We start from the raw sequence: 27,328 nt of genomic DNA on the forward strand, positions 1-27,328 counted from the left end.
CCTTTGGCCCAGGGCGCGATCCTGGAGACCCGGGATCGAGTCCCACATCGAGTCCCACATCGGGCTCCCTGCATGGAGCCTGCTTCTCCCTCTGCCTGTGTCTCTGCCTCTCTCTCTCTCTATCATGAATAAAGAAATAAAACCTTTAAAAAAAATTTCATTTACTCCTCGTGATAACTCTTACGCGAAGCACAAACTGCTGCTCTCACTTTACAGATTGGAAAAGTGAGGTTGAGGGAGGCGGAGCAACTTCCCCAGGTTCACAAAGCCAGCACGCTGCAAGCCGGGCACCTCACCCCCGCTCCGTCCTACTCCAAGTCCCACGCTCCCGGGGGCTCTTCAGTATTTCCCCTTCCTCCTCCCAGGAAGCACCGACCCCACCGGCTGGCTGAAAAATCCCTACTCCCAAACCTCTAAATCCCAAAGCTTGATCATCACTGAAAAAATCACCAAAGAGAATCCGTGTGCGACCTCGAGGAACGTCGGCTTCCACCTCTGGCCGCGGACCCGTCAACGGAGTCACCTGTTGCTCCTTGACACCAGGTGGTGCGACCTCCGGCGCCCGCGCTCACTCGGCCCTACCGCAGCTTCCTCCCTGCGCCCCCCCCTCCAGCAGAGCGGTCTAGCAGCCCGGACGCCGGTTTTCAGAGCCGGCTCGGTTGAAACGGAAGGCACCTGTGGCGTCCCCGGTGAGCGCGTCCCCGGTGAGCGCGTCCCCGGCGGGCGCTCGGTGTGGCCTCCCTCCCCCCGGCACGGGGCTGAGGACCTCGGCCGTTTCCGCACGCTCCTGGGGGGGCGCCCTGCTCCCCGGCCCCCGTTCCTCACCCAGACGCCGCTCAGGTGAGACCCCGTGGCTGAGCGGCCCTCGGAGGTGCGGCCGGCAATGCCGGGCGGGGATCGGGCTCCCCTCCCTCCCCTCCCCCCCCGAGCCCAGCCGAGCCCAGCCGAGCCCAGCCCGGGGGCCCTCCATCCCGGCCTGCGGGCGCTCCCGGCGCCGACACGTGCCGCCCGGACGTCCCCAGAGGCCGCCAGACAGCCCTCGGTGCCCCAACTCCGTCGGCGGTCCGAGCCCTACCCGGAGGCGAGGCGGCAGCTCGCGGCGTGCGGCGGGCCCGGGCCCGGCCCCGGCCCCGGCCCCGGCCGGCTCGGAAGCGGCGGCGGAACTCAGCCTTCCCGCCGGCGCCCGGCGGGGCCCCACGAGCGTCCTGGGGGCGGCGGCCGGAGACTCGCGGACGTGGACCGACAGCCGGCCCGCGGCAGCCATGGCGCACGGCGAGGCGCGGACGCAGGCCCCCGCGGGCGCCCCCGGCCCTGCCCCCGGCCCGCCCCGGCCCTGCCCCCGCCCTGCCCCGGCCGGCGGCGAGGCTCGCACCCACGTGGGCGGCGCGCGAGGACCCCGCGCAGCTGCCCCGCCGGCTCCTGCGGCCGCGCCCCTTCCGGCCCCCGAAGGGCCCACGGGCCGCGGCGCCCGCTCGGCCTGGCGTCCCTCGCGGTCCGGCCCGCGGCGGGCGCTGCCCCAGGACACCCGGCCCTGGGGTTCATGCTAGACGGGTTCTCTGAGAAAGCAGGGGCCGTGTGCCTCCGGGCCAGCCTTTCCTTCCTGGGCCGCCCGGCTACCGCTCCCTCGGCACCAGATCCCCGGGAGGTGTCCACAGGGGCCCGGGGCGTGGCGGCCCGGAGACGGGGCCCTGCGGGACGGCCGCTGCCCCCGGCCCACCTCGGCCGGGCCCAGGCGCTGCTCCGTCCGGCCCGCGGAGGCGGCGCGCTTTCTGGACAGGCAGCGCCTCGGCCACCTGGCAGGGCTGGGTCGCCTAGCAACGGCGGGGTCCTTCCTGGCTCGGCGGCGCTCCGGGCCTGAGGGGAGAAAGCCGCGGCGGAGGGCGCTGGGGGCCGGCGGCGGCGGCGGCTGCGGCGGCGCAAGAGGCGGCAGCGGGACGGCGGCGCGGTGTTGGCGCGCCCCGGCATCCCGCCTCTGCACCCGAGGGGAAATGAGCTCGGCCGACAAGGCCCGGGTGGGGCCCGCGGCCGACGGGCCCGCGCCGCCCGAGGAGGACGAGGGCGAGGGGGGCGGCGAGGCGGGCGGGAAGGGGCCGGCGGCAGAGGCGGCCCCCGGGCCCAGCGCGGCGTTCCGCTTCCTGGTGACGCGGCGGGAGCCGGCCGTGAAGCTGCAGTACGCAGTGAGCGGCTTGGAGCCGCTGGCCTGGTCGGAGGACCACCGCGTGTCGGTGTCCACGGCCCGCAGCATCGCTGTGCTGGAGCTCATCTGCGACGTGCACAACCCGGGCCAGGACCTGGTTATCCACCGCACGTCGGTGCCCGCCCCTCTCAGCAGCTGCCTCCTCAAAGTAAGTCACCCCCGGGGCCCCCGCCCTAGGGTCTCCTCTTGCCCCTTCCCGCAGCGGCGTTACCCGGCCCCCGCGCCTATTCCGGGGCTTCCCCTCGTCGGTCCAGAGCTTGGGGCTGAGCGGCCGGGGTCGCCGTATTTTGGGGAGAAAACAAAAGCGTGGCAGCCGCTTGCGCCCGGTGTTCCAGATCGCCCTCCCCCTTGCGATGCGCACAGGTATCCCGGGAGCTCCGGTCGCAGCCAGGTCCTTCCTGCGCCCCGGCGCCTGCCCCACTGCTGGCGCGGAGGACTCTCCGCGGTGCTTTCTGAGACTCCACCCCCTTTGACCCAACCCCGGACCTTGCCTCCACAGTTGCTCCTATTGTCTGGAAACGACTCCCGAGGCCCTTGTCTGGCTTTGTTTACTGTGACGTGCCCTCCTCCCGTGCCTCTTCTGCTTTGGAGAAGAAAATTTGGTCCTTTTCATTGCCTTAGCTTTCGTAGCGACTTTATTGTACGAATGTTCCATCTCCCCTTGAGCAGCTTGAGTACTCTAGTTTTTTGTTTTTGTTTTTAACAGAAAATCTTTGGGATGGGGAATGAAAAGTAAAGACTTTGGCAATAAAGGCAATTCTTAAACTTCAAGGCCTTTGTGTAGATTTAGGGCTTTCGGCTTCGTAAAAACTAAGTTTGCTTTCAGAACTTTAGGGTTCCTAGTTTGACTATTTTAATGTCACTACTTTCAGATTTATTTTTTTTCCCCCAAATAATAAGTCATATTGTTCGTTGGTGGGTTTAAAAGTATGGAAACTTCCCCAGTTTCCCTTATAAGTCTTTATAAGTACACACATATGTCTTTAGTACACATATATGTGATCTGTGAAAACTGGGCATTCTGTATATTCACTCATTCAGCAGGCATTCGAATAGCAGCACCATGTATCAGGTAGGTGCTGATCTAGGTTCTGGAAATAAAGCAGTGTATGAAACCAAGTCCTTGCCTTCATGGAGCTTATGTTCTTTGGCACATTATGAATGAGAAGGACCATCATATCGTTTAGCGATAAGCAGGGTAGAGGTATGTATCTGTGCCCAGAAAATGCATTTATGTGAAGATGAAAGGTTTGTAAACTCTTTCTTTGCACTGCCGTTTTAAATATGAATCATTAGCTGTGGGTAGGGTTCAGAGCGCCCATGCCACTTTTTTTTTTTTTTTAAGCACAAGAGTTTTATTTTTATTTTTTTAAAATACAGCATCTTTGTTTTCTGTAACTTTTTTTTTTAATTTTTTTTATTTACTTATGATAGTCACAGAGAGAGAGAGAGAGAGAGAGAGGCAGAGACCTAGGCAGAGCGAGAAGCAGGCTCCATGCACCAGGAGCCTGATGTGGGACCCGATCCCGGGTCTCCAGGATTGCGCCCTGGGCTAAAGGCAGGCGCCAAACCACTGCGCCACCCAGGGATCCCTGTTTTCTGTAACTTTTAAAAAAATTTTTTTAAAGATTTTATTTATTTATTCATAGACACACAGAGAGAGAGGCAGAGACACAGGCAGAGGGAGAAGCAGGCTCCATGCAGGGAACCCGATGTGGGACTCAATCCCGGGTCTCCAGGATCTCACCCCAGGCTGCAGGCAGCGCCAAACCGCTGCACCACTGGGGCTGCCCAAGCATGAGAATTTTAAACAATTGAGTTAAATCACTGGTAGACTGATATGATTAAACCCCGTGAGATCTTCTTGAGAAGATACGAACAAATTGGTTCTACCTATAAATAAATTGGTTCAGATAGACAGATATTGGTAATACTGTGAAATTGAGAAACCAGGAGGGAGGCAGAAGAAAGGGGCTTTATTTATTTATTTTTTTTTTTTAAGAAAGGGGCTTTAAAAGGTATATCCTTACTATTTCTAAGAATGTTCATGTGCACATGAACTAGAGGAAGCTTTGAGTGTGTGTGTCCAACATGGTCCAGATTTAATACTTTAGCAAAGAGAATTTTTTTAAGGGGGTGAGGGATAGGAGGAGCAGAGGAAGAGGGAGATTCTTAAGCAGGCCTCATGTCCAGCGCAGAGACCATCTCCTGGCTCAGTCTCACAACCCTGAGGTCATGACCTGAGCTGAAATTGAGAGTCGGGATGCTTAACCGACTGAGCTACCCAGGTGCCCCCAGCAGAGAGAATGTAAAGAATCCAAGGAATAGTGAGGGGAGGCTCTTATATCAAGTGTTATCTGGTGTTGAATCTGAAGGAGATCTGAAAGAACATAGGATTTGGTTCATAAGAGGAGCAGAGGAAAGTGGCATCCACGTAGCAGGAATGAGGTGTCCATCTTATTCACAAACATAGTTAAGTCATGGACATACTTTATTGTTTGGGTAAGTAATGATGGATCTAGAGAGAGAAAGTGAGGTGAGGTCAATTTGGGAACTTCAAAGGTCAGTCTGAAGAAGTTGGCTTCAATCTAAGAAGCCCAAAGGTACTGTAATAGTTTCATAAGAATGGATTGGCCTGGGATGGTTCAGGAATATGAATCTGGCGGGCCTAGGAGTAATTTAACGATTGTTGAGGTCAGTTTAAAATAGAGGGTATGAGATTGGGCTTTGGCTCAAAATAGCAAGATAGGCCTGTCTGTAGGAAGGGGATGATAAAATCTGTGTTGTTTCAACTTTTTTTTTTTTCTTCCCTTCTGAGAGAATGTGTGTGTCCAAAGGGTGGGAGGGGCGGACAGAGAGAGAATCCTAAGCAGGTTCCACACCCAGTATGGAGCCTGACCTGGGGCTTGATCTCATGACCCTGAGACCCTGACCTGAGCCCAAATCAAGAGTCTGATACTTAACCAGCTGATCCACCCAGGGCCCCTAGACATCTTGGAAGATTAAATACAAATACATACATGTACGTGTGTGTATATACGGATTTGTATACATGTATATATGCACAATCAGTAAGGTTCCTGGCATGCTGTAAATACTGAGTGGTAAATGCAGTCCTACAAGTATGAAGGAATAAGGGTCTGGATTAGTACTAGAGCTGTGGATATGAAGATTTACATAATCTTCTGATAAAAATTGGACTCTTACTGGTTGCACAATTGTCTAACAAGTAATAGGAAATTTTTTCTATTCTGCTTGTAATTGGTAGATAGCTTGCCTGAAGTTAATTAGTGGCATCTTTCCCTCCTGTACTGTTCTTTGGCATGCGAATCACACAAACCATCCATCAGTTAACAGTCTTACTAGACTAGGACCATTTGGTGAATGAATGCCGAGTTGTCCCTGCAATTATGAAAGAGGCCTCTGTGGGGTAAATCCGGGCTGTGATGGTAGGAATGTAAAGAAGTCTGTGTCAGTACTTTGATGGCTCTACCCATTGGCAATGCCTAGGGATTTAAACTGCTCAGTGCTGTCCAGCTTGCCTTTGCTCTGACACGAAAGGTGGTCATTCTGCAGCCTGGACCCACTTTAGTGTATGGCACCGCTAGAAGGCTAGATGCTAAGCTCCTCGGAAGCTTTTGCTTTTATGACCATGTTATTTAGATTATGAATTTCTTCCAGGAAAATATACAGTTATATAATAGTTCAAATATGATCTGCTATTTGCAAGTTACTATGCTGGACACAGGTTATAGGATATCAAGGAGGATGCTATAAGTGAATGATATGAAAAGGAATAAAATTGTGATCTAAGAATAATTTGCAATTTTTCTTCCCATTGGACTGCTGATTTAGTGAATCATCTAGTTGGGCACAGTTCCAAATTCTAATAACATTTGTGTAACTCATTTTATTCTGCATGAATCGTTAGGAGCATGAGAAAGTTTTAACATCATCGACATTAAGTTAACTCTTGGCTGTCTTTGGAATCCTATTCCTGCCTTCAAGAAGTTTCCTGTCAGGTGGCTTCAAGTGAATTTCTATTCATTAGGTACTTACAAAGGATTTAGCTATTAGCAGTAATACTGGCCAACTTGAAACAGGATAGTATATAATGAAATGATTGGCTGGGTCATCTGGGAGCTGGACTCCTAGGTGGTGTGCTCCTTGGCCATCTGAGTACATGGCTTAATTTGATGGCTGGTTTTGTGATATGGAGACTTAGAAGAGCAGTATACTCATTCAGACTAATATATCAGAAATTACTACACAAAACCATGCAGGTTTTCTCTACTGTTGAGGTCCAGGCAATGAGTGAGACCAAGGGTTGCTTTCATTTCATCACTGTTTGGGTTACAGGTCCTATGAAGTTTACTTTTAGTTCTATAGCTTTTATTTATAGTAAATTTACATATTGTAAAGATTATTGCTTAGTGTACAGCATTACAGGATTTGGTGATTTTTATATTTACCCTTCATTTGGTGGACAACTTTATGTCTACCCTGCATTTTGCATACTTTTATTAAGCCTCATTAACTTTAACTTTTACTTAATCCTTAGAGAGTATTCATCCTCCTCCTTCCCCTCTCCTCATCAGTAACATCTGTTGACACTTATTAATAGATGCTTTATAGGCGTCTGGTGGCTCAATCACTAGGGACTCTGATCTCAGGGTGGTAAGTTCAAGCCCCAAGTTGGGCTTGGACCCTACTTAAAAGATATTTTACGTGTATTGACTTATTTAACCTTCCTAATTCTGTGAGACACATATTATTGTTCTCTTTTTATGAATGAGAAAATTAGGGCCAGACGGTTAAGTAATTTGTGCAGGGCCGCAGGGCTAGTGTGTGATAGAGTCAGGATTTGAACCCAGGTAGTCTGGCACTACAGCACAGATCTTCGGTCGTTATGCTGTGCTTCATTCTATCATATTTCAAATCTTATTTATGCATACAAAGCTCTGGGCTTTGATTAGCATTCTATTAACAGGCTAGCCACCTACACCTCTGTTTAATTGGAATTTCTAGTTTGTATTTCTCTGGCATGTCCATAAGTATATCCAAGAGGCTACTTTATTTTTTTTGTTTTGTTTTGTTTTGTTTTGTTTTTTATTTATTTATGATAGTCACACACACAGAGAGAGAGAGAGAGAGAGAGAGAGAGAGAGAGGCAGAGACACAGGCAGAGGGAGAAGCAGGCTCCATGCACAGGGAGCCCGACATGGGACTCGATCCCGGGTCTCCAGGACTGTGCCCTGGGCCAAAAGCAGGCGCTAAACCGCTGCGCCACCCAGGGATCCCAAGAGGCTACTTTAAATGTCTTTCTAAATCAAGATATACTGTGCAAGACACCGTTTCCAGAGTATTATTTAGGACAATAAAAGACGAGACCACCCCAAAAAAGTTCTATTGTTTAAAAAAAAAAAAAAGTTTGGAAAACCCTGGGTAAGTCCCTCAATAGCTCCCTGGCCAGGGTACTTAATGTGTTCCTGAGACTCTTCAAGGAGGAATGATGTGTAACATACAACGTTCTCAAGACTTATTTGGCCACAGAACTCTTTTGGACAATTTAAGGGAGTAGTGTCTGTGTAACATGCTTTAGGAAAAGTTAGTCATCTAATTAATTTGTTGAATGACTTTTATATCTGCTTTTCTATATTATGTCGTTTAGGAGTTTTAGCAGAAAAGAGAGTAAGATTAGATTTTTCCAATTATCCTAATCTAGTTTCTAATCACTTCTGTATACACAAATGTTTTTTTTTTTTTAAGACTTTTTTAGGGTGCCTAGGTGGCTCAGTCATTTAAGTGTCTGCTTTCACCTTGGTCATGATCTCAGGGTTGGGCTCCCTTTCCCTCTGCTCATGCTCTCTTGCTTTCTCTTGTGTGCTCTCTCTCTCTCTCCCAAGTAAATAAAAAAACTTTTTTTTTTTTTTTTTTTAAGATCTATTTGTTACAGAGCACAAATACAAGCAACTGTGTTAGGAGGTGGGCAGAGAGAATCCCAAGTAGACTCCCCACTGGGCACAGAGTCCATTGTGAGACTCAGTCCTACAACCCTTAGGTCATGACCTGAGCCAAAACCAAAAGTCAGACACCTAACTGACTGAGACACCCAGGTGCCCCACAAACCTTTCATTTGTTAATAACTGAAGGATTTTATTCCTTGGCAGGCTTAATGGTCTATAGTATTTGTTACTTATTTTCCATTTGGGCGATATTTTTTTTAATTTATTTATTTATGATAGTCACAGAGAGAGAGAGAGAGAGAGGCAGAGACACAGGCAGAGGGAGAAGCAGGCTCCATGCACCGGGAGCCCTATGTGGGATTCGATCCCAGGTCTCCAGGATCGCGCCCTGGGCCAAAGGCAGGCGCCAAACCGCTCAGCCACCCAGGGATCCCTGGGCGATATTTTAAAACTGTTTAGTGCACTCTGGTTTTCTGACACATTCTCACTTTTCCTAGTTTTATCAAGTTGTTTGGAGTTCAGTGTCTTCCAAAGTTTTCCTGTGTCCTGGAGTGTAATTCCTTTGGGTTTGGGGACTTAAACTCATTTAACATGACTTTTATTATATCCGTTTTTGTCTTAGGCTTGAATTCCTTTGTAATCACGTAATATCTACCCCTTCCAGTTTGAGGATCAGCCTCTACATAAAAGGAGATTGTCACTAAATCTGAAAGATTCTGCTTTCTTTCTCTGGATCCATTTCTCTAAAGACAGTGGGGTCAAGTCCTTTCCTCTTCCTGCTTTTGCACAGAACAGAAGGCTTAGTTCAGTTGATTTCTGCTTTGTTTTGGCTTCAGCCTTCCTGGCTCTGGATCACTTTTTTTTTTTTTTTTTTTAAGATTTTATTTATTTATTTTACAGAAAGAGAGCAGGAACAGGGGGCGGAGCAGGGGGAGAGGGAGAAGCAGACTCCCTGGTGAGCAGGGAGCTGGATGTGGGACTCATCCCAGTAACCTGAGCCCAAGGCAGACCTTTGATTGAGCCACCCAGGAGCCCCATGGATCACTTTCTTTTGATCATTTGTCTTTTCCTTTGTCTTTAATGTCACTTTAAAATCTTTTTAAAGAGCTTGCCATTGTACAGCCAGGTACTAAATAAATAGCCTGCTGATACATATCACAAACTTGGAGAAGGGAGAGATGATGGGTGAAAGCCAGAAAGATCTCAGAAGGCTTCAGAGAGAGAATTAGACCTTGAAGGATGGATGGGATTTAGATAGGAAGACAGCATTCCAGACAAGGGCGCCAACAGAGGCCAATGAGGGAATATTCAAGGAATAGCAAGCACTCTAATCAGAGTGGACACTATTCTGTAGAATCAGTGGACAAAGCAATTGGAGTTGGCTTTCAACATAATTCCCAAGTGAAACTTTAAATAGAAACTTAAAGCTGACATTTGTATCACAAAGAAATTGTAAAAACCCAAATATCCAATTGTAGCAAAGATGTATATGGATATTGTTTTCATGAATACGTAACATGTTTATGGTTTTGTAACTAGTTCAGCTAAATGCTCTGTTGACTCTTAAGGATCAAGTACATCTTTGTCATGACTATTGCTTATGGCAATTCTAGGAAGAATATGGGAACCATGCTTTGAATACTGGCCACATTTATTCTGACCCTTAAAAAAAGTCTTTGCTTTCTGAGTAAGTACTCGTTTATTTTCAGACATGTACTTGATCTTTTAAATGTGTATCTTTCAAAATTAACAGAATTGATGCAAAATTCCGTGTGTATTAACACGACCCAGTTAATACTGATTAATCGGTACCCTGAGTAATGTACATATATTCCTTTTATTTTTTTTATTTTTTTCATATATTCCTTTTAGAGTGAAATGTTTAACTAATAGGTTTTGTATCTCTTCTTTTCAGGTTGGCTCAAAAGCAGAAGTTGCTGAGTGTAAGGAGAAATTTGCCACCTCGAAAGACCCCACAGTCAGTCAGACTTTCATGTTGGACAGGGTGTTCAACCCTGAGGGGAAGGCGTTGCCACCAATGAGAGGATTCAAATATACTAGTTGGTCCCCCATGGGTTGCGATGCAAATGGCAGGTGCCTCTTGGCAGCACTGACCATGGATAATCGCCTGACCATCCAGGCTAACCTCAATAGACTACAGTGGGTCCAGTTGGTTGATCTGACTGAGATTTATGGAGAACGTCTTTATGAGACCAGCTATAGGCTCTCTAAAAATGAGGCTCCAGAGGGGAATCTTGGGGACTTCGCGGAGTTTCAGAGGAGACATAGCATGCAGACACCGGTCAGAATGGAGTGGTCGGGCATCTGTACCACTCAGCAGGTCAAGCATAACAACGAGTGCCGGGATGTAGGCAGCGTGCTCCTGGCAGTCCTCTTTGAAAATGGTAACATTGCTGTGTGGCAGTTTCAGCTGCCATTTGTAGGAAAGGAATCCATCTCTTCTTGCAACACTATTGAGTCAGGAATCAACTCTCCTAGTGTTTTGTTTTGGTGGGAATATGAGCACAATAATCGGAAAATGAGTGGCCTTATTGTGGGGAGTGCTTTTGGACCTGTAAAAATTCTTCCTGTCAATCTCAAAGCAGTTAAAGGCTATTTCACTTTAAGGCAGCCTGTTGTCTTGTGGAAAGAAATGGACCAGTTGCCAGTGCACAGCATTAAATGTGTTCCACTTTATCACCCTTACCAGAAGTGTAGTTGTAGCTTAGTGGTGGCTGCAAGAGGATCCTATGTGTTTTGGTGTCTTCTTCTGATCTCCAAAGCAGGTCTCAATGTCCACAATTCCCATGTCACAGGCCTTCACTCCCTGCCAATTGTCTCCATGACTGCAGACAAGCAGAATGGAACAGTATATACTTGTTCTAGTGATGGTAAGGTGAGGCAGCTGATTCCAATTTTCACCGACGTTGCATTAAAGTTTGAACACCAGTTAATTAAACTCTCAGATGTGTTTGGCTCAGTGAGGACACACGGGATAGCAGTGAGCCCCTGTGGTGCGTATCTGGCCGTCATTACAACTGAGGGCATGGTCAACGGCCTCCATCCTGTGAACAAAAACCACCAGGTCCAGTTTGTTACTCTCAAAACCTTTGAAGAGGCAGCTGCTCAGCTCCTGGAATCTTCAGTTCAGAATCTCTTCAAGCAAGTAGATTTAATAGATCTTGTACGCTGGAAGATTTTAAAAGATAAACATATCCCTCAATTTTTACAAGAAGCTTTGGAAAAAAAGATTGAAAGCAGTGGAGCCACCTATTTTTGGCGTTTCAAACTTTTCCTCCTGAGGATTTTGTATCAGTCAATGCAGAAAACCCCTTCAGAAGCATTATGGAAACCCACCCACGAGGACTCCAAAATCCTATTAGTTGACTCCCCTGGGATGGGCAATGCTGAGGAAGAACAGCAAGAGGAAGGCCCTTCTTCCAAACAGGCGAGTCGGCAAGGCCTTCAGGAGAGGAGCAGAGAAGGTGATCCAGAGGACCCCACCGAGGATTCGCTGACCCAGTCTGGAGATGCAGGGGGCCGTGAGCCAATGGAAGAGAAACTCCTGGAGATCCAAGGGAAAATTGAAGCTGTGGAAATGCACTTAACCAGGGAGCACATGAAGCGTGTTTTAGGGGAAGTTTACCTGCACACCTGGATCACTGAAAACACAAGCATCCCCACCAGGGGACTCTGTAACTTCCTGATGTCTGATGAAGAGTATGATGACCGAACAGCACGGGTAGGTGTGTTTTTTTTGTTTTTTTTTTTGTTTTTTTTTTTTTTTTAAACAGAAACACTAAAAGGCCTGTGTGCTTCATCAGGGAGAGATGATCTGAGTGGCATTCCTAACCCAACTTTTGCTTTGATATTTTATAGGTAGTTGATTGGCATGGGGTGCAGGAGCATCAGTAGGAAACATGGATTAATGCAGATGACACACTCCTATCAGACAGAGAACATTTCAATTCTTCCTCTCACTGCAGCCTTGATATGCCAGATTTGCAGGCTGAGATCCCCAAGCCGTGGATGAGCTGGAAGAGGCTTCATTTAGGGAGTAGTATGTGACTGGGCAGTTAGAGCAGGGGAAGTGTGATACCCTGCCTTCTTCCCTTCCTGTTTGCCAAAGGTTCTGGGGTTCTAGGGGATATGGGGGTTGGCAGCAGCACAGGGATTGTTCATATATGGGAAGATTTGAGATCTTTTGATATAACCAGGGAGGACATGTAAAGAAAGTAAGCAAATTTTTCTCATGCTTCTTTTTAGAAAAACTGGGTATAATCTTTATTTTGATTTAGAAGCATCTTAGAGTCTTATCCAAAATGTATTCCACAGAATTCAGGTTCCCTGATAGAACACTAGGGTTCCAAGCTTGAGGAAATGCTGTACACTCTGTCCTCCTCCTAGAGGTTCCTAGTGTATCTTTTCCTTCTAAGGATTCTGAGACTTCCTGTAGAAAAGAAACCTTTTAACTTTATGTAGCTCGTTGTCATCCTGACATCAGGATACTTTTCTTGGTGAACTAACAGCTGCTAAAATCCTGAAGAACTTGTGTTTCAGGGAACATACTTTATAACTAAAATATTCAAAAACACAAAAGCCTGTGTTCCTTTTTACTGTTAAGATTGACACACTCTCACTGCCTAAAGTCTTACTTTGAAGGTAATAAATTCAAATATCTTTATGCCTAATGTTAAACCACTCACAAATTCCTTGTTGCAGTTTCCTGTTGGAAAGTGTGTGTCTGTGTCCCCCTCTAAAATTATTACTCATAGAATAGTCGCAGTAATCTCAAGCATAGTTACGATGTACTTTCCATGTAACTGACTTTTTATCTTTGAAAGTCAACTTTTAAAAAATTGTTTCATTGTGGTCTGAATTGTGTGGAAGAGTTTTCTTGTAATCACTGTTTCGCAGGACCTAGCAGGAATATTACAAGAGTCTGTGAGAGATTGACAAAACATTTTAGGAAATATGTGGTGGAAGTTGGCGGTAACGGTTTAGGTAATTGTCCAGGTGTGGAATGAGCACGGGAAGCCACCAGCCATCATGAGGCACCAGCAGAGTCCGTTTAAAGAAGGGAGGATGGTGCCTCCGCTAATCAATATAACTTTGAGTTTTGATTAGAAACACTGCATTTCAGGTCTTAAAAAATCCCACTATGTGCATAAAGTGAGCCTTTTCAAAACTAGTGCATTGACCTGCTAGTAACTATGAATTGTTTCTGAGACTCTCAGATTGTGTGTTGGTGCAGTTCGACCCACAGTTTTCATTATCACCACCACTGCCCACTGCCCCTGCCCTAGCGTTTTTAGGCATATTTTTTCTTAATTGTTCTTGCCTGTGACGTTCTAACAATACTACAGTTATCTATTGTGTGTATATTCATGATAGTCATGTGCCTAAAAGCACTTTATGAATAAAGAGGGTAAGAATTTTTGCCCCCCCCCCCCCCCCCGAACCAGTATTTGCCCCTTGGAAGGAGCAATGTCTCCGCCATTGGGAATGTGTGAGTTACACTAATACAGCTGGGCTTGCATGGTTGAGGCTAGTGAGAGCAAATAGAAGCAGTTCTTCCTTGTGTAAAATTTGAGTGCATCTCTCCCGGAGGAATTCTGAGCAGATTTTGTCATTGTACCACTACCAGGATACATGAGCTGTCTGGAAAAGAAGGGAAAGGTGGTTTTCTCTGCTGTAAGGGACCATAAATTAGAATTCTTAAAAGCTAACAAACCAAAAGGCCAAAAGCCAACGGGCTTTAAATTCGTAAATTATATGCAGAGTAGGTAAGACACCCTTCTGAGCTATTAAGATACCCTTTAAAACTTCAGTGAACTAATTTTAGTGAATGGCTGAATTAGAGAATTCTTCCACAAGAACTTAAATGTAAATGGATTAAGAACCTTGAAGGACACTATCTCCACGTAAGACAATGAGAGTTCTTAAGGCTTGGTGTATCCCCTGCCTCCAAATGATGTAGCCAGTGAAGGTTTTTTTCAACAAAATGGTAAAGTAGATCAGTGTTCTTTGGACTTTCATTTTTAAAGTGATATAATCCTCATAAAGCAGAGAAAAGCAAAGCTGAGGGAGGGTCAAGGTCTAGAGTCTTCCGTATTAACTCTCTTTCTGCCATACCCTGCTGTCACAGCGGGGTCCATCCTGCCTCTGTGGTGGGACTCAGTGGATACAGGCTGCTAGACTAGATTGGTCATGGGTCTTAGGGCTACCAGAAAGGGAAATAATCTTTTTAAATCCTGATTATATTTGTACTTTGTAAGCCTCTCTGAGAGAATGGATATTTGTACAATTCTACAAAGTTAATATTTCACGTAATACTTGGCCTTACAGAGATGATGCTTTTCCTTCTTAAAGTCATTACATTATAAAGGAGCTAAGTACTTTGTCTTCCAACAGAACTCTGAACTCCTTGTTTCAGGGGCTGCTAAAACAAGGCAAGTGATGAGATTTTGGTTTTCAGAACAGGTTTTCCTTTAGTGGTTAGAGTTCACCCTGTTGTCACAGGGTCATTGAATGAATTTATCCTACTCAGCCGGTCCACATGAGGTGAGGATCTAGCTTTGTTTCGTGCAGACTGTATGAGCAGCCTACGTAGAAATGCAAATCTCCCGGCTCATGTACAGCATGGCATACAGTTTCATCCCTCCATCTTCTCAGTAGGCTTTGTCTTCGGGAGCTCTCGCACTCACGCTGCTGAACGTTGCTACTGCTTTGTCTCACTAGGTGCTGATTGGACACATCTCAAAGAAGATGAACAAACAGACTTTCCCTGAGCACTGTAGTTTGTGTAAAGAGATCTTGCCATTCACAGATCGCAAACAGGCAGTCTGCTCCAATGGCCACATTTGGCTCCGGTAAGCCATTTTAAGCCAGCTCCTGCTTTTGCTCATTTTCCAGTTTTGTATAACATAAGCCCTTGTAAAGTGTTTATCCAAAATCTCTGTTGCCCATGCCACTAGGTTGGAGAAAAGCTGCTCTTAAAAAACCAGGTGTAGACTTTTTTCATTAATCTGATTAAGGCAGGACACTCTTTAAAGAGCATTTTTTTTTACTGCTTGAGCTAGACAAGGATTCTTTTTTTTTTTTTTTCTTTTTTCTTAAGATTTTATCTATTTGAGAGAAAACAGAGCATAATCGGAGAGAGGGAGAAGCAGGCTTTCTGCTGAGCAGGGAGCCCAGTGCGGGGTTCGATCTCAGAACCTTAAGATCATAACCCAGTGCTTAACTGACTGAGCCACCCAGGCGCCCAGAGAGGGATTTCTTTATATTACTATTTTCCTTTAAAATAGCATTGAATTTGTAAAAATTATTACAAAAGTAACATCTGTTAAAGCTAGTGAAATATAAAAGAGCTTACGTACTTTTTTTTTGGTTTAACTCTATACATAAAGGTGGAAGTCTTCTCTTGCCGTCCTGTGTCTCACTGTAAGAGGGCATCTTGGTGTGTTCAGATTTTATGGACCTGTGAGCTGCTTTCCATACCAGTGATAACTCCCCGTCTTCCTCCTGGAAGCCCCTTCATCTCCCAGCTTCCCACACACACTCTTCCCTGATTTTTTCCTTGCCTCTGCCTCTTCCTCAGTCGTCTTTTCTGATTTCTCTTCCATCTCCTTGATGTCCGTCTTGGAGCTGTTTTTCTTTTGTCAGCACTTCTTGGCTATACTCTGCTGGCTTAAACAGATAGCTTTAGCCTGAATCTCTCCCCACTAAGTCTGTACTTTTATGTCTGACTCCCTGGTAACTGTCTCTGCTTGGAAGTTTAGGAGGCATTACAAATTTGCATCCAACCTTTTCTCACTACCTCTGCCTCTACAATCCTGGTGCAAGACACTATCTTCTATTGCCCAGATTATTACAGTTCTCTCCCCACAGGGCTCCTGCTGCCTTCCTTGCCTCCTCCAGTCTGTACTCTGTGTGGCCATGATTGTGATCCTGTTAAGATTTCATCCACTCCACCCCTCTGTCTCAGAAGTCTCCCGAGGCTGCCCATTTCTGATGAGTAAAAGCCAAAATCCCTTCAGTGATCAAGGCTGCATGACCTCCCCACTCTGACCTCATTTTCTATGTTTCTCCGCCTCACTTCACTCTCGGGGCACTGGCCTCAGAGTTCCTCAGGTACACAGGACACCCCTCCTACTTCAGGATGTCTTCCTGGATTGTTCACATGTATTCCTCAAGTGTCCCTTTATCATTTAGGCCTTCCTTCGTGTCCATGCTGCCTAGAACTGTAACACCTGCTGGCATCCTAGTGTTTCTCCTCATTCTTCTCTGCCTTACTAGCCTCCCTAGCAGCCACCACCACTTCATATGTGTTTTACTTTCTGTTTCTCCTTCTCCTCTGGAGTAGAAAGCTCCATGAGGACAGGGAATTTTGTTGTTTTGTTCACAGCTATTCCTAGAACAATGCCTGGTCAATGCCTGGTCCATTAAGAACCCACTTAATTTTTTTTTTTTTTTTAAGATTTTATTTATTTTAGAGAGAGCATGGCCCATTCAATGGGGAGAGGAGAAAGAAACTCAAGCGGACTCTGCACTCAGCCAGAGCCCGACTCAGGGCTCAATCTCTCGACTCTGAGATCATAACCTGAGCCAAAACCAAGAGCCAGATGCCCAACCAACTATACCATCCAGACACCCTCACCCATTTAGTTTTTTTTAACTTATTTTTAACAGAAACAGGATTGTGCCACACATCCTATCTTTTTTTGAAGATTTATTTATTCAAAAGAGAACATGAGTGTGTGAGCAAGGGAAGAGGCAAAGGGAGAGAGAGAGAAAGAGAAAGAATCCTCAAGCAGACTTCAGGCTGAGTGCAGAGCCCAACTCGGGGCTCAGTCCCAGGATCTTGAGATCATGACCTGAGCTGAAACCAGTGTTGGCCGCTCAACCGACTGAGCCTGCTACACACCCTATCTTAACAAGTTGGCAATTCTCTTCTCAAAATATTGTGGACAGTTTTTCACATTAATACATAGATTTCCCCTCCCCTTCCTTTTAAAAAAGATTTATTTATTTGAGAGAGAGAAAGAGAGGGTATGAACAAGGGCAGAGGGAAAGAGAGAATCTCGAGTAGACTGCCTACTGAGCACAGACCCCGGCTTGTAAGGTAAGGCTTGGTCCCATGACCCTGAGATCATGACCTGAACCAAAATCAAGTCGGACACTCAACCGACTGAGCCCCCAGGTGTCCCAAGATCCCCATTTTTAATGGCTGTAGAGGTTTTCACCGTATAGATGTTCCAGTATTTACTTCCTTATTGATATTTCGATTTCTTCTGATTTTTACTGTGTTCTTATGCTTTTTTTCTAATTTGATTTTTAGGGGAAGAATGGGAAGCAAGTTTGTAGTAGTAGTAGGCTTGTAGTAATAACATCTAACATCTGTTGAGCACAACAAGCATGCATGGGGGCACTGCGATTGTTTCTGTTCTTACAGGTGAGGAAAGTGGGGCCTGGGGAAGATGAATAATTTGCCCAGAGTCTTCCAGGTGGTAATTGGCAGAGCTGAGAGCCTGGCATTCTGGCTCCAGAGTTCACATGTGTCACCACTATGCATCATTGTCTCTCGATGGGTTCTTTCCCAGAAATTATCTTCATGTTTGCTGGATGGAGTTAGTGCCAGAATATCTCGGTATAATTTCTCCATGTGAGAATGGGTGCTTGCTCTCACTCAGGTATACCCTTTCTTCCCGTATACCCACATCTTTACTCAAGGTGATCCTACTTGAACTCTTCCCCCCACTCCCCGCCCTCTGTCTCTGTATTTCTCTGTTCCTTAGTTGCTTAACTTAAAACTCACCTGCACAACCCAAATGTACTCTCTGCCATCTCCTAGCATCCCACCGCCGCTTACTAGCCTGGTCCTGGTGGACTCAGTGAGTAGTCACAGGATGGAGCTGAGTCTGTGAACATTTGTTCATGTCCCATCTCTTTTATTACACCATTAATTTTGTCTTCTGTGTCTTTCAGGTTTTCCCCACTGTACTGTCGGATTCCTAGAGACAGTGCTTATACATAATCTTAAAAATCACATACAAGAATAATTTTCCATATAATAATACACGTTCCTCTTTTTTTGACATGTCAAAAATCCAAAGTATGGACAGAATAAACTCTTTCCCAGAGCTGAAAATGGCCAAAAAGGAGTTACAGTGACTGGATTGGAAGCTTTGTATCTCTTGGCTCAGCAACCTGACCCTCCTAAGTGGGCTAGGCCTGGCCCTTCTGTGTGCAGGGGGATACACTGTTGCTGTGGACTTGAGAACTATTGATGTGCTTTACTGGCTAGTGTACGTTTGACTCCCGATGATACAGTCTGTCTTCTCTCAGGTGCTTTTTAACCTACCAGTCCTGCCAGAGTCTGATATATAGAAGGTGTTTGCTCCATGACAGCATTGCCCGTCATCCAGCTCCGGACGGTGAGTGCTTTTCCAGCCTTGGGTGGGAGGCACTGACTCAGCTCAGGTCGAGCTCCATCCTGCTTTGTCTTAGGCCACCGGGGATTGTGAGCAGGCTCATTCTGCGCTTTACAGTATGATCATGAAGCCACCGCTAATTAAAAAATGAAAAGTGGAATATGTCGTGTGAAAGTACATACTGCATTTTACTGTGGAAGTAGGGCTGCAGTTTGCTGTTCTGTCACTGCAGACAAATTATTCATTTTAAAAAAAAAAAAGCTTTTTTTGGATGACAGATATAGACTATATTTGGATGAAAATTCTGTAAATGATAAGGTATACAAAGACAGCATTGCTAAGCCTGAGTATGTCCTTGGAGTCACTCTTCGGGAGCCCCGATGGGATTTTTCTGGTTGGTCTGCATTCTCTTTCCTGATAGCCCCAGTGACAAATCCCACATTTCTGAGATGATGAGTTGGAAAAGATTATAGACACGAGCAAGGAATTAGTGACTTAAATAGTCACATGAACGTTAGATTCATGACCCAAGGCTTAGTCACATCGCACCCCAGCCAAATAAGCTAACTAGACGTGATCATAACGCAATTCTAAACACATTTGGGGGACATTTGTGGTCTTGATTAACTAAAACAGAAAACATTCCACATAAAACTCTGCCCTTTCTCTTGATTTTTACTCTAAACTGGCTGAGGCTATTTCATTCTGAAAAGTCGGTGTATTGGCAGCTTGTGTTCTAACTTGTTATTGTGGAAAATGCAATCATATACAAAAGTAGAAGAGTATAATAAACTGACGTGCCCATCATTCAGCTTCAGCAGTTGTCAACTCATGGCGTTTTATTTTTCATTTGTAGTCCCCCCCACTCATTTTCCTCCTCTTACTGCGTTATTTTGAAGCAAATTTGGGGAACACCTAGACACTCACTGCAAGTGAGAGTAGATACAGTCTATAGACAGGAAATCAGGAAAAAATCCAAGCAAATCAGAGAAACAAGCACACCTGAGTTGAGCTACACACAGTGTTAGGGGAGAATGAGAATCTGCGGGATCCCGGAGACCAGACATGGAACAGGGCACTCATAGATCAGGGGAGGTTTTTAAAGGGGAGAAGGTGGTGACCCAGTATAATCACGTTTTTCTCTAAGTTATACATTTGAAAAATGAGCATTACTGTAATTTTATAAAAGAATATTTTAACATTAACAGCATATGAAGGATTGCTTCCCAGAACAAAGTATGGTCCTTTCTTTCAACTGAATAAATGGAGCTCCATGAAGCACTCATTCATGACCCGTATGTTCCTGTTCCCTCAGAGGGTTGAAAATGTCACCACACGCGGAGCTTTGGGAAGCACAGATTTAGTCCAGTCTCGTGTGGAATGTGGGAGTGAGGTGCTTTGTCCGAGGACACAGGGCCAGGACCGGGTGCCTGTCCCTTTCTGCTGCGGCCCAGCGAGGGCTTAGCCCAATTGCCTGCCTTCTCTGAGCTAACACTCAATACCACTTGTCTTCCTCTCACAGATCCTGACTGGATTAAGAGGTTACTGCAAAGCCCCTGCCCTTTCTGCGATTCTCCTGTCTTCTGAACGTCAGCCATGGGGAGCTAGAAAGGGCACGTACTCTGTGTCAGAAATTTCCCTCTGGCCTGAAGACATAGGATACGCTGGCTAAGCCTGGCCGTCAAGTGGGAAGGCCCTCTTCAGGAGTGTAAATAGGGCCCTGGGACTCATTCCTGACGTATGGCCTCTGTCTCTGGGGACTAAAGGATAGCTTTAAAATGACTGAATGCAGAGATTGTAAGTCATTTTGAGAGGAATGCTAGCCCCCGCTTCTTACCCAGTGTGGAACACTTATTTTTCAAGTGTTTGGACTGAAGCAATTTGAACAAAAAGAATGTTCTATCATTTATGGGAACAGAATAATCTCTTCTAGAGAGTTGGGGTTAGGGCCTTGCTGGACCGGGTTAGGCTTTAATACTTGCCTGAGTCTGGAACTGCCTTGTGGCTCCCCAGAGCTTACACTGCCTGGCACGTGTGTTCAGTGTGCCAGCAGACCTTCAGAGTGTCTAAAACAATGCTTGGTCCTGATACTTTGTTCTCGACAAATAGCCACAGATCTGTATCCCACCAATTCTTGTTTCTCCTGCATACAGAAAACATTTTCATAAAACTGTTTTTAAGAGGTTGAGCCCAAGACTAAAATTGGTTTTAATGTGTCAAAAGATCAGGTGATTCTTATAAGTAAATGATTGTGACTTATTTTTTGATGAGCTCCCACATTATCAGATTTCCTGTCCTAACTCCTTAATATGTCCAGGATATCAGGTATTGCCATTCACCCATGTCACCTCCCTGTGTCAGACTGTCATGGCCCAGATGAGATATTTGTACATAGAAGAAAAAGAATATTTTCTCCTTAAAACTTTTAGTGTTTTTAATGTTGACATGTCCAGACATTTCATTTATATCCACCAAAAGAATGTGCAGTCCATCTAGAGACCTCAGAAAACTAGAAAGTGACGGGCAGCCCAGACGTGCAGGTGCTTGTGCTCTGGTGCTACAGGTGTTGTGTGGCTTAGTTGACGAGAGCCTGCGAATTTCTTCACAGCAAAGGTCCTTGATATTTATAATACCAGGTATCTTCCTATGGGCTGTTATCAAGAGGAGATAATAGACATTAATTGGTCTTAAAATCTAAAAAATGGACATTCGGGAATTACAGTATTCTTGGATTGCAAAAATAGCATCCTAGGGATTGGTGCTAATCAACAGGACTGTGATGCACGTGACTAGAAATGGTGCATACTGCTGGGGAGTAGGATGGGAAATACAAAAAATGTGAAATTCTCCTATTACATGCTGTCTATTTTGCCTTTATTCTGACATTTATTCCTGTCTTTGTTGGGATTCCTCATGAAAGACTTTTGTCCTTCCTTTAGAAACATTTGCTATTTGGACAAGACGCTCACAGACACACACGCGCTGCTGTGTTCTCACCCCCTCCGCTCACACCCATGGAGCTAAGAGCCCTTCAGAGGTGTCGCCAAACAGCCTGTCCTGAAATGTCTTTTGTTTCCTATTCAATTTTTTTGTTGTCTCCTGTGTTTAATTCTGTATTTGCTGGAGTCTTCTGCTTATCTTTCTCATCTTGGTAATTTCAAGAATACTGTTGATCCAGATTCTGGGTTCTGGCACATTAAATTGATTTTCAAGAGAACCAGGCGGCATTAAAATCATGAGTAACACAGCTTAGAGGTTGTGTGGTTGCACTCGCCTGTGCCTGTAGCTGTTTCACGTTACAGTAACTAACTACAACAGTAAAAATTGAGATCATGTCAAGGAATTATTGCAGTTTTCATAATCATGGGATGCTTAGTTTCACTTATTTTTTGTTCCTAATTAGGGTCTGTGTCTGATTCGTTCATATTGGGGAATTTTGTGCTGCTGCCATTTAAAACTTACATTAAGTTTTTATTTAAAGCAGTTGTACATTTTTGGGGGAAATACACCTCTTGGGAGGTAACTAAAAGGGTCTCCTGAATTATTTTGTATGTCTGTGTAGGAATAAACATGGCAACTTTTTTACTAGAATGTGGCTTCTCTCTGCATGGGGCTAGGCCCAGTGGCATTCTTCAGACTCGTTTTGAAACCCACCACCCACCATTGCAGTCTGAGTTTCTGCATCCAGAGCAAGGAGGCCTCCCCCCTCCTCCCTCCTCCCATCCCAACGCCCTCATCCCTGGCAGCATCACAAACACAGTCCGCTTCTGACTTCACTAAGGGTCAGTGTAGGTGGCAACAGAGTGCCAATCAGTGGGACTTTGGAAAAGCAGGGGTGACACCCGGAATCTTCCAGCTCATTGCTTCTCCTGGCTTAAAGTTGTCATGCCCTCCACCCTTCCTAAAATGCCTGATCTGTTTAGTGGCTTTCAAGTTTATCTCGGCTGTCACTGTAAAAACTGTTTCAGAAGTGGCAGCCATGTTGCTGTGCTGCCCGGGAGTGCAGGCGCAGAGATTGTATGCAATTAGACCTTTTCAGCTACAACACAATTGCATTCGGGGAGTCTGATAGCCACACCTGTATCACACTTTCTCTGCCTGGGGTTAATTTGTCCCTATTACTCCAGATAAGAAATTGATAGCTTGTTATGCTTGATATTCATTCTGAAATCCTCATGTGTCCACCACCCAGACTTCAAGCGGTCTCTACCTACTATTATATCTGCCAAAACTACCAATTATTTTTCAGTGTCAGGAGTTATTAGAACCACTGGCGAAGCTCGTGGTTGAGTGTGACATCTTTCTGCTTCTAAGAAGTTTTTGGGAATGTTAATGTTGAAGCATGCTGGTTGGACCTATTTGCCAGTGTCATGGGTTAATTAGGTGAAAGGAATGTTAAAGGTAATAATTAAAGTTAAAATATTTTCTTTTGTAATTACAATGCTATTAGCTAAGAAGCAGAAGTAGTTGGTTTTTATGGTGCTTGTTAAGAGGAGCACAGAATGCTGGTTTTACACAACACCTGCTCCCCTGGCAGGTAGAGTTAAACTGCTTCAGAGTTTGGTGAATTACTGCAGCTCCTGGCATGAAACCAGGAATTACTGTCACCCATCCTAGTCTGTAGGGTCTGTTCAACCTTCTTGCTCCTGACCCCTCCACGCTCGCTTTTCCTTCCTGATGAGGGCCTCTTGATTTCCCTTGCTCTAGCTTTCTCAGCTTCAGGACATGTCCAGAGCTTGCAGATTTCATGTTTGAAAGAGCAATAAATCAGTGATAAGATTTCTAAAATTTAAATCACACAGTAGGTCTCTACTATCATACACAGTGTTCTTTCTCTCTAATGGTAATTGTTAGTTGTTAACTTGGTAAATTATATCTGGTCTCTTCGAAACTCTTATTTCCCTGGCACAGTGCTCAGTAACTCTTGGCTGGCCTCTGGGGCTAGAATCTGAAATTTTAGCTCATTGTCACTACCCACTGCCCTTCCCAAGCCATCGTTGTTCCTGATGAGCAAAAATGCCTGTTAAGTCAGCCAACCTAAGTTTTTTAAGGGAAAGGTAGATTCTGCCTTTTTTTTTTTTTTTTTTTTTTTTTTAAGAAATTGGGCAGCAAAAACAGCCAATAGCTAGAGAAATAATGTCTTCAGTTAGCCCACCATGGACTGCGGTGGACCTCCTCGTGGCTCTCGTGATGGATCATTAATATTCCTTGACACTTCTTTCCTGTGTGGGTGGAGTTTGAACAGTTCAGTGAGACTATAGAGGGTTTTGAGTCTAACCTTTCCCCTCAAGGTTGTCTGTTTTAAAAATGGCTTTAAAAGATCTAACTGAATTGTTTTCATTTTCATTATTAGCATAGTATAGTTATCAATCAACAGCTTCAAGCAGAGGAAGACTGTGTCTCAGGTCTCTTAGTTATTAAACTTTGAACTGCTCTTTCTTGAAGCTAAAAAAGAGATTCTTGGAGTTAAGATCTCCACATCTGCTAACAGGATGTCTGCTGTTTAAAAGGATTACAGAGCATGTGAAATCTGACTGTCCTTAAATTCGAATTAGATCAAATTTATGGAATGTTGCTTCTAATGATTTAAAGTACTTTGGCATCACTATCCTGATGAAAAAGCAGGGTTTTTCAGAAGATTGGGAGCTCTTTCCCAAGGCACTGATATAAATCAGTATCAAGACTTGGAGCCAGGCTGAGCCTAGTAGACAGGATGCAGCCTTCTATCTGCATATGTACTTTGTTTTAGAACAGGGCTGTTCCTGAAAACTGCTGGGGAAACCAGTCAGTTTCATGGAGAAATAACTATAACAACATCCTATAAAGAAGTTAGTCCATTTGGTATATGACTAGCTCTCCCTCAACCTCTTTATCTGATTAGGTGATTTCAGCTTTTCTTATCTTGCATTTTTTGAGTTATACTGTGGTGGTGGTGGGGGGGGGGTGTTTTAATATATAGTTCTAGTCAGCTTATTCAAAACAGTATTACATGATACCAACATGGGGGTGCCATTCATTCCAGGCTTGGCAAGAATTGAACAAAAGGAAAGATGATGCTCTCCTGCTGGCGATAAAGGTGTAGGCTATCTAGGTGAAATGTCAGTGGGTTGGGGAGATTTAAATTGCAGAACTCTAAATCTTGTGGGTTTCTGCAGTAAAAATTTGCTCGCCTCACCATCATGAAACTCTGTTACTTTCACAGAAAGATCCTGTAAGGTGGTCAGATGGACCATGTAAGAGGTTGTGATGGCTTCAAGACATTTCTTATTTTATCAGTTTTATATTTGCCGAACAGGCTGGTGGGGTTTGGGGTGTTTTGTTTTTGGTACTAGTACAAAATTAAAAGCAAAAATGGATTATTAGGTCTTTTTCAAGACCTTGACTCAGATTTGTACTTTACTGTATGAAAGGAACATGAATATCAAACCTGTTGATACAGAAATAAGACTGTATAGAGAAATAAGTCTGTGTTGTGTACAGTGATATTTTATGTTTACCCAATGCCTGTGCTAATCTTTGTGCTCTGCTTTGAATTCTATGTATGTTTACATAGGACATTTTTTTAAATAAAAAGAACGGGCGTCTAAAAACCTAAGGTTATAGAAAGGAGATATTTTCTTAATTCTTACCATCTGACTAGGTGATGTGTTCTAGACTTTTGGTGTTTAAATAAAACTTTTTAAGAATAAGAACAGCTTTTGCTTGGAGTACCCCGCATCCAGAAAATTGGCTGCTTCTCTGCGTTGTATATACATACATAGTGTTCATTATTAGATTGTAAGCTCCTCATGGGCAGGAACTGTCTGCTTCATCTTGGGCGTTCCTGCAGCACCTAATATAAAGTGCCTTGCACGGAGTAGGTGCTCCTGATTTGTAGAATGAGTAACTTCCTGCCAGCTTTAAGATGGAAGCACGGTTCCCTTTTTCCAGTGCGCTCGAAACCACAAAGACTTAAGGACCCAAGGAAGGCCAGAGTCCTTCTTGGGTTTGAACAGATATCCCAGGCTGAACCAGACCATGCTGTATCCTTAGCACTATTTAGCCTTCTTTTTCTGAAGATCACCCACCAGTGTTCTGAGCTTTTATTTCATACTAGGGCAAAGGTTGCTGGGGCAAGTTTGAAATGGAGAAGATTATAGAAAAAATGAAATGGAGATTTTGGAGGGTATGTGTGTGTGTCAGTACACAGCCCTGTGGGGCAGTCTTACTTCAGTTACCACTAAAGAGGAAGGTAACAGGTACTCGGCTGCTTTGCCACTTAGCTGGTTGGCCAGTTTTCAAGTTAATGAAAGATCATTGGCTTTTAGCTTTTCCCCATTTTGGATGCCCTTCAATTACTCGTATGATTCTAGTGTTCAGAGTCTAATCAAGTTGCTGTGACTACCCAGTGCTGGTTCTGTAAATGTGGAGTAACCTCGAATATGTTGTGTTTTGTATGCAGAGCCACTAGTATTCTCTTGGCCACTTTTTTATTCAAAATAAATAAATAACAGAATTATTTGTATATTGTTTGCATATCTTATCAGGTTCGCATGGTTTGTAGCAAAGTTTAGAAACCTCCTCAGGCCTGATGCCAGCAGCAGCGGAGGTAAGTAACGCCCCAGCGTGAGCAGCAGGAGCGGAAAGAGGTACATACGTTAGAGAAATGGCCAGTAATGACTCCGCCAGGATGAGTTCGGTGCGCCTTGGGTTTACTCCAGAACAAGGTACGAGGAACATAAGGGGAAATAATGGGTAGAGCGTCAGTAGTGTGCTAAGCCACGTGTGCTCACCAGTGTCCAGAGAGTTCCTAAAAGAAGTAGGGTTTGTGGGGTTTGCACAGTGATGTGCCTGTAACCTGGCCCTGTGGAGAGCAGCCAGGAGAGCGGGACACAGACCAGGATAAGAAACTGGTTACAGGGAGCGGTAGGTAGTAAGACTCCAAAAGGACTTCCCGACGGCGACGGGCACAGTGGGAAGGCTGCAGGTGCACAGGAAGGAAGGAGCACGCAGAAAAAATGCCCTTGAAAAATGAAAACAAGACATTTTCAGGCAAAAGTGGGAAATAACGCATCCAGCAGACCAGCGCTAAAGGAAATTCTAAAGGGTGGGTGGGGAGCAGAGGTCAGCCATGGAGGACACACCGAGGGCCCGGAGGCTCCAGAATGAAGCAGGACCAGAGCCGGGAGGCACTCCCTTCCCTAAATGCTCACCTGCTATAGGAACAGGAAAGCTAATCCATGTGAGACTCCAAAGTTTTCTCTAGAGTCACCCGTTGAAGAATAATAAAAAGGTTAATTATAGATTATAGATTAAGCTAATAAAGGGAGGGGATTGGACCATATTTTAAATAAGCCACAAGGCAAGAAAGGAGAGAAAATCAATATAAACTAGGCGGGGAAAATGAAAAGCAAATAAGGTAATGGGTTTACACCCAACACAGATTACGCGGACTGTAAGTGAACAAGTGATCCAAATCAAGGACTGTGAAGACTGATACAAACCCGTTGCTGATAAGTGATAAACATAAAATACTTAAGATCTTATATATATGAAATCCAGAAAGTTTTAAAGAATGGAGAAGCTAGCTGATTGATGTCCCATTCACATCCCTAGGCGTCATGCCACCCGGGCAAAGAGCTCCCTTCTACACATGTGAGCAACCCGACATACAAAGTTCTGTGTTTTCTTTTGTTTATTTATTCATGAGAGAGAGAGGCAGAAACACAGGCAGAGGGAGAAGCAGGCTCCGT

General features: G+C 45.1%; 2 protein-coding genes across 4 annotated transcripts in view; one reads left to right on the forward strand and one right to left on the reverse strand.

Moving 5' to 3' along the window:
• The window catches only part of DDX31 (DEAD-box helicase 31), a 68,931-nt gene extending 67,562 nt beyond the window's left edge, over window positions 1–1,369 (reverse strand). For 2 of the 3 annotated variants that reach the window (XM_041727219.1, XM_041727220.1), the window contains exon 1: window positions 1,076–1,369. In XM_041727219.1, the coding sequence (XP_041583153.1) occupies window positions 1,076–1,264 (189 nt within the window). In that variant the 5' untranslated portion in view covers window positions 1,265–1,369. The remainder of the gene's footprint in view (window positions 1–1,075) is intronic. The other variant, XM_041727221.1, reaches the window with a different exon arrangement.
• A 473-nt stretch (window positions 1,370–1,842) lies between these two features.
• GTF3C4 (general transcription factor IIIC subunit 4) lies at window positions 1,843–26,091 on the forward strand. The gene is made up of 5 exons (XM_041727218.1): window positions 1,843–2,345; window positions 10,079–11,905; window positions 14,905–15,035; window positions 18,511–18,599; window positions 20,119–26,091. Exons 1-5 carry the CDS (start codon window positions 1,989–1,991, stop codon window positions 20,181–20,183), a joined length of 2,469 nt encoding a protein of 822 aa, XP_041583152.1. The 5' UTR covers window positions 1,843–1,988; the 3' UTR covers window positions 20,184–26,091.
• The last annotated feature ends 1,237 nt before the right edge of the window (window positions 26,092–27,328 follow it).

This window comes from Vulpes lagopus, chromosome 12 (assembly GCF_018345385.1).
Source record: "Vulpes lagopus strain Blue_001 chromosome 12, ASM1834538v1, whole genome shotgun sequence".
Classification (NCBI taxonomy): Eukaryota; Metazoa; Chordata; class Mammalia; order Carnivora; family Canidae; genus Vulpes; species Vulpes lagopus.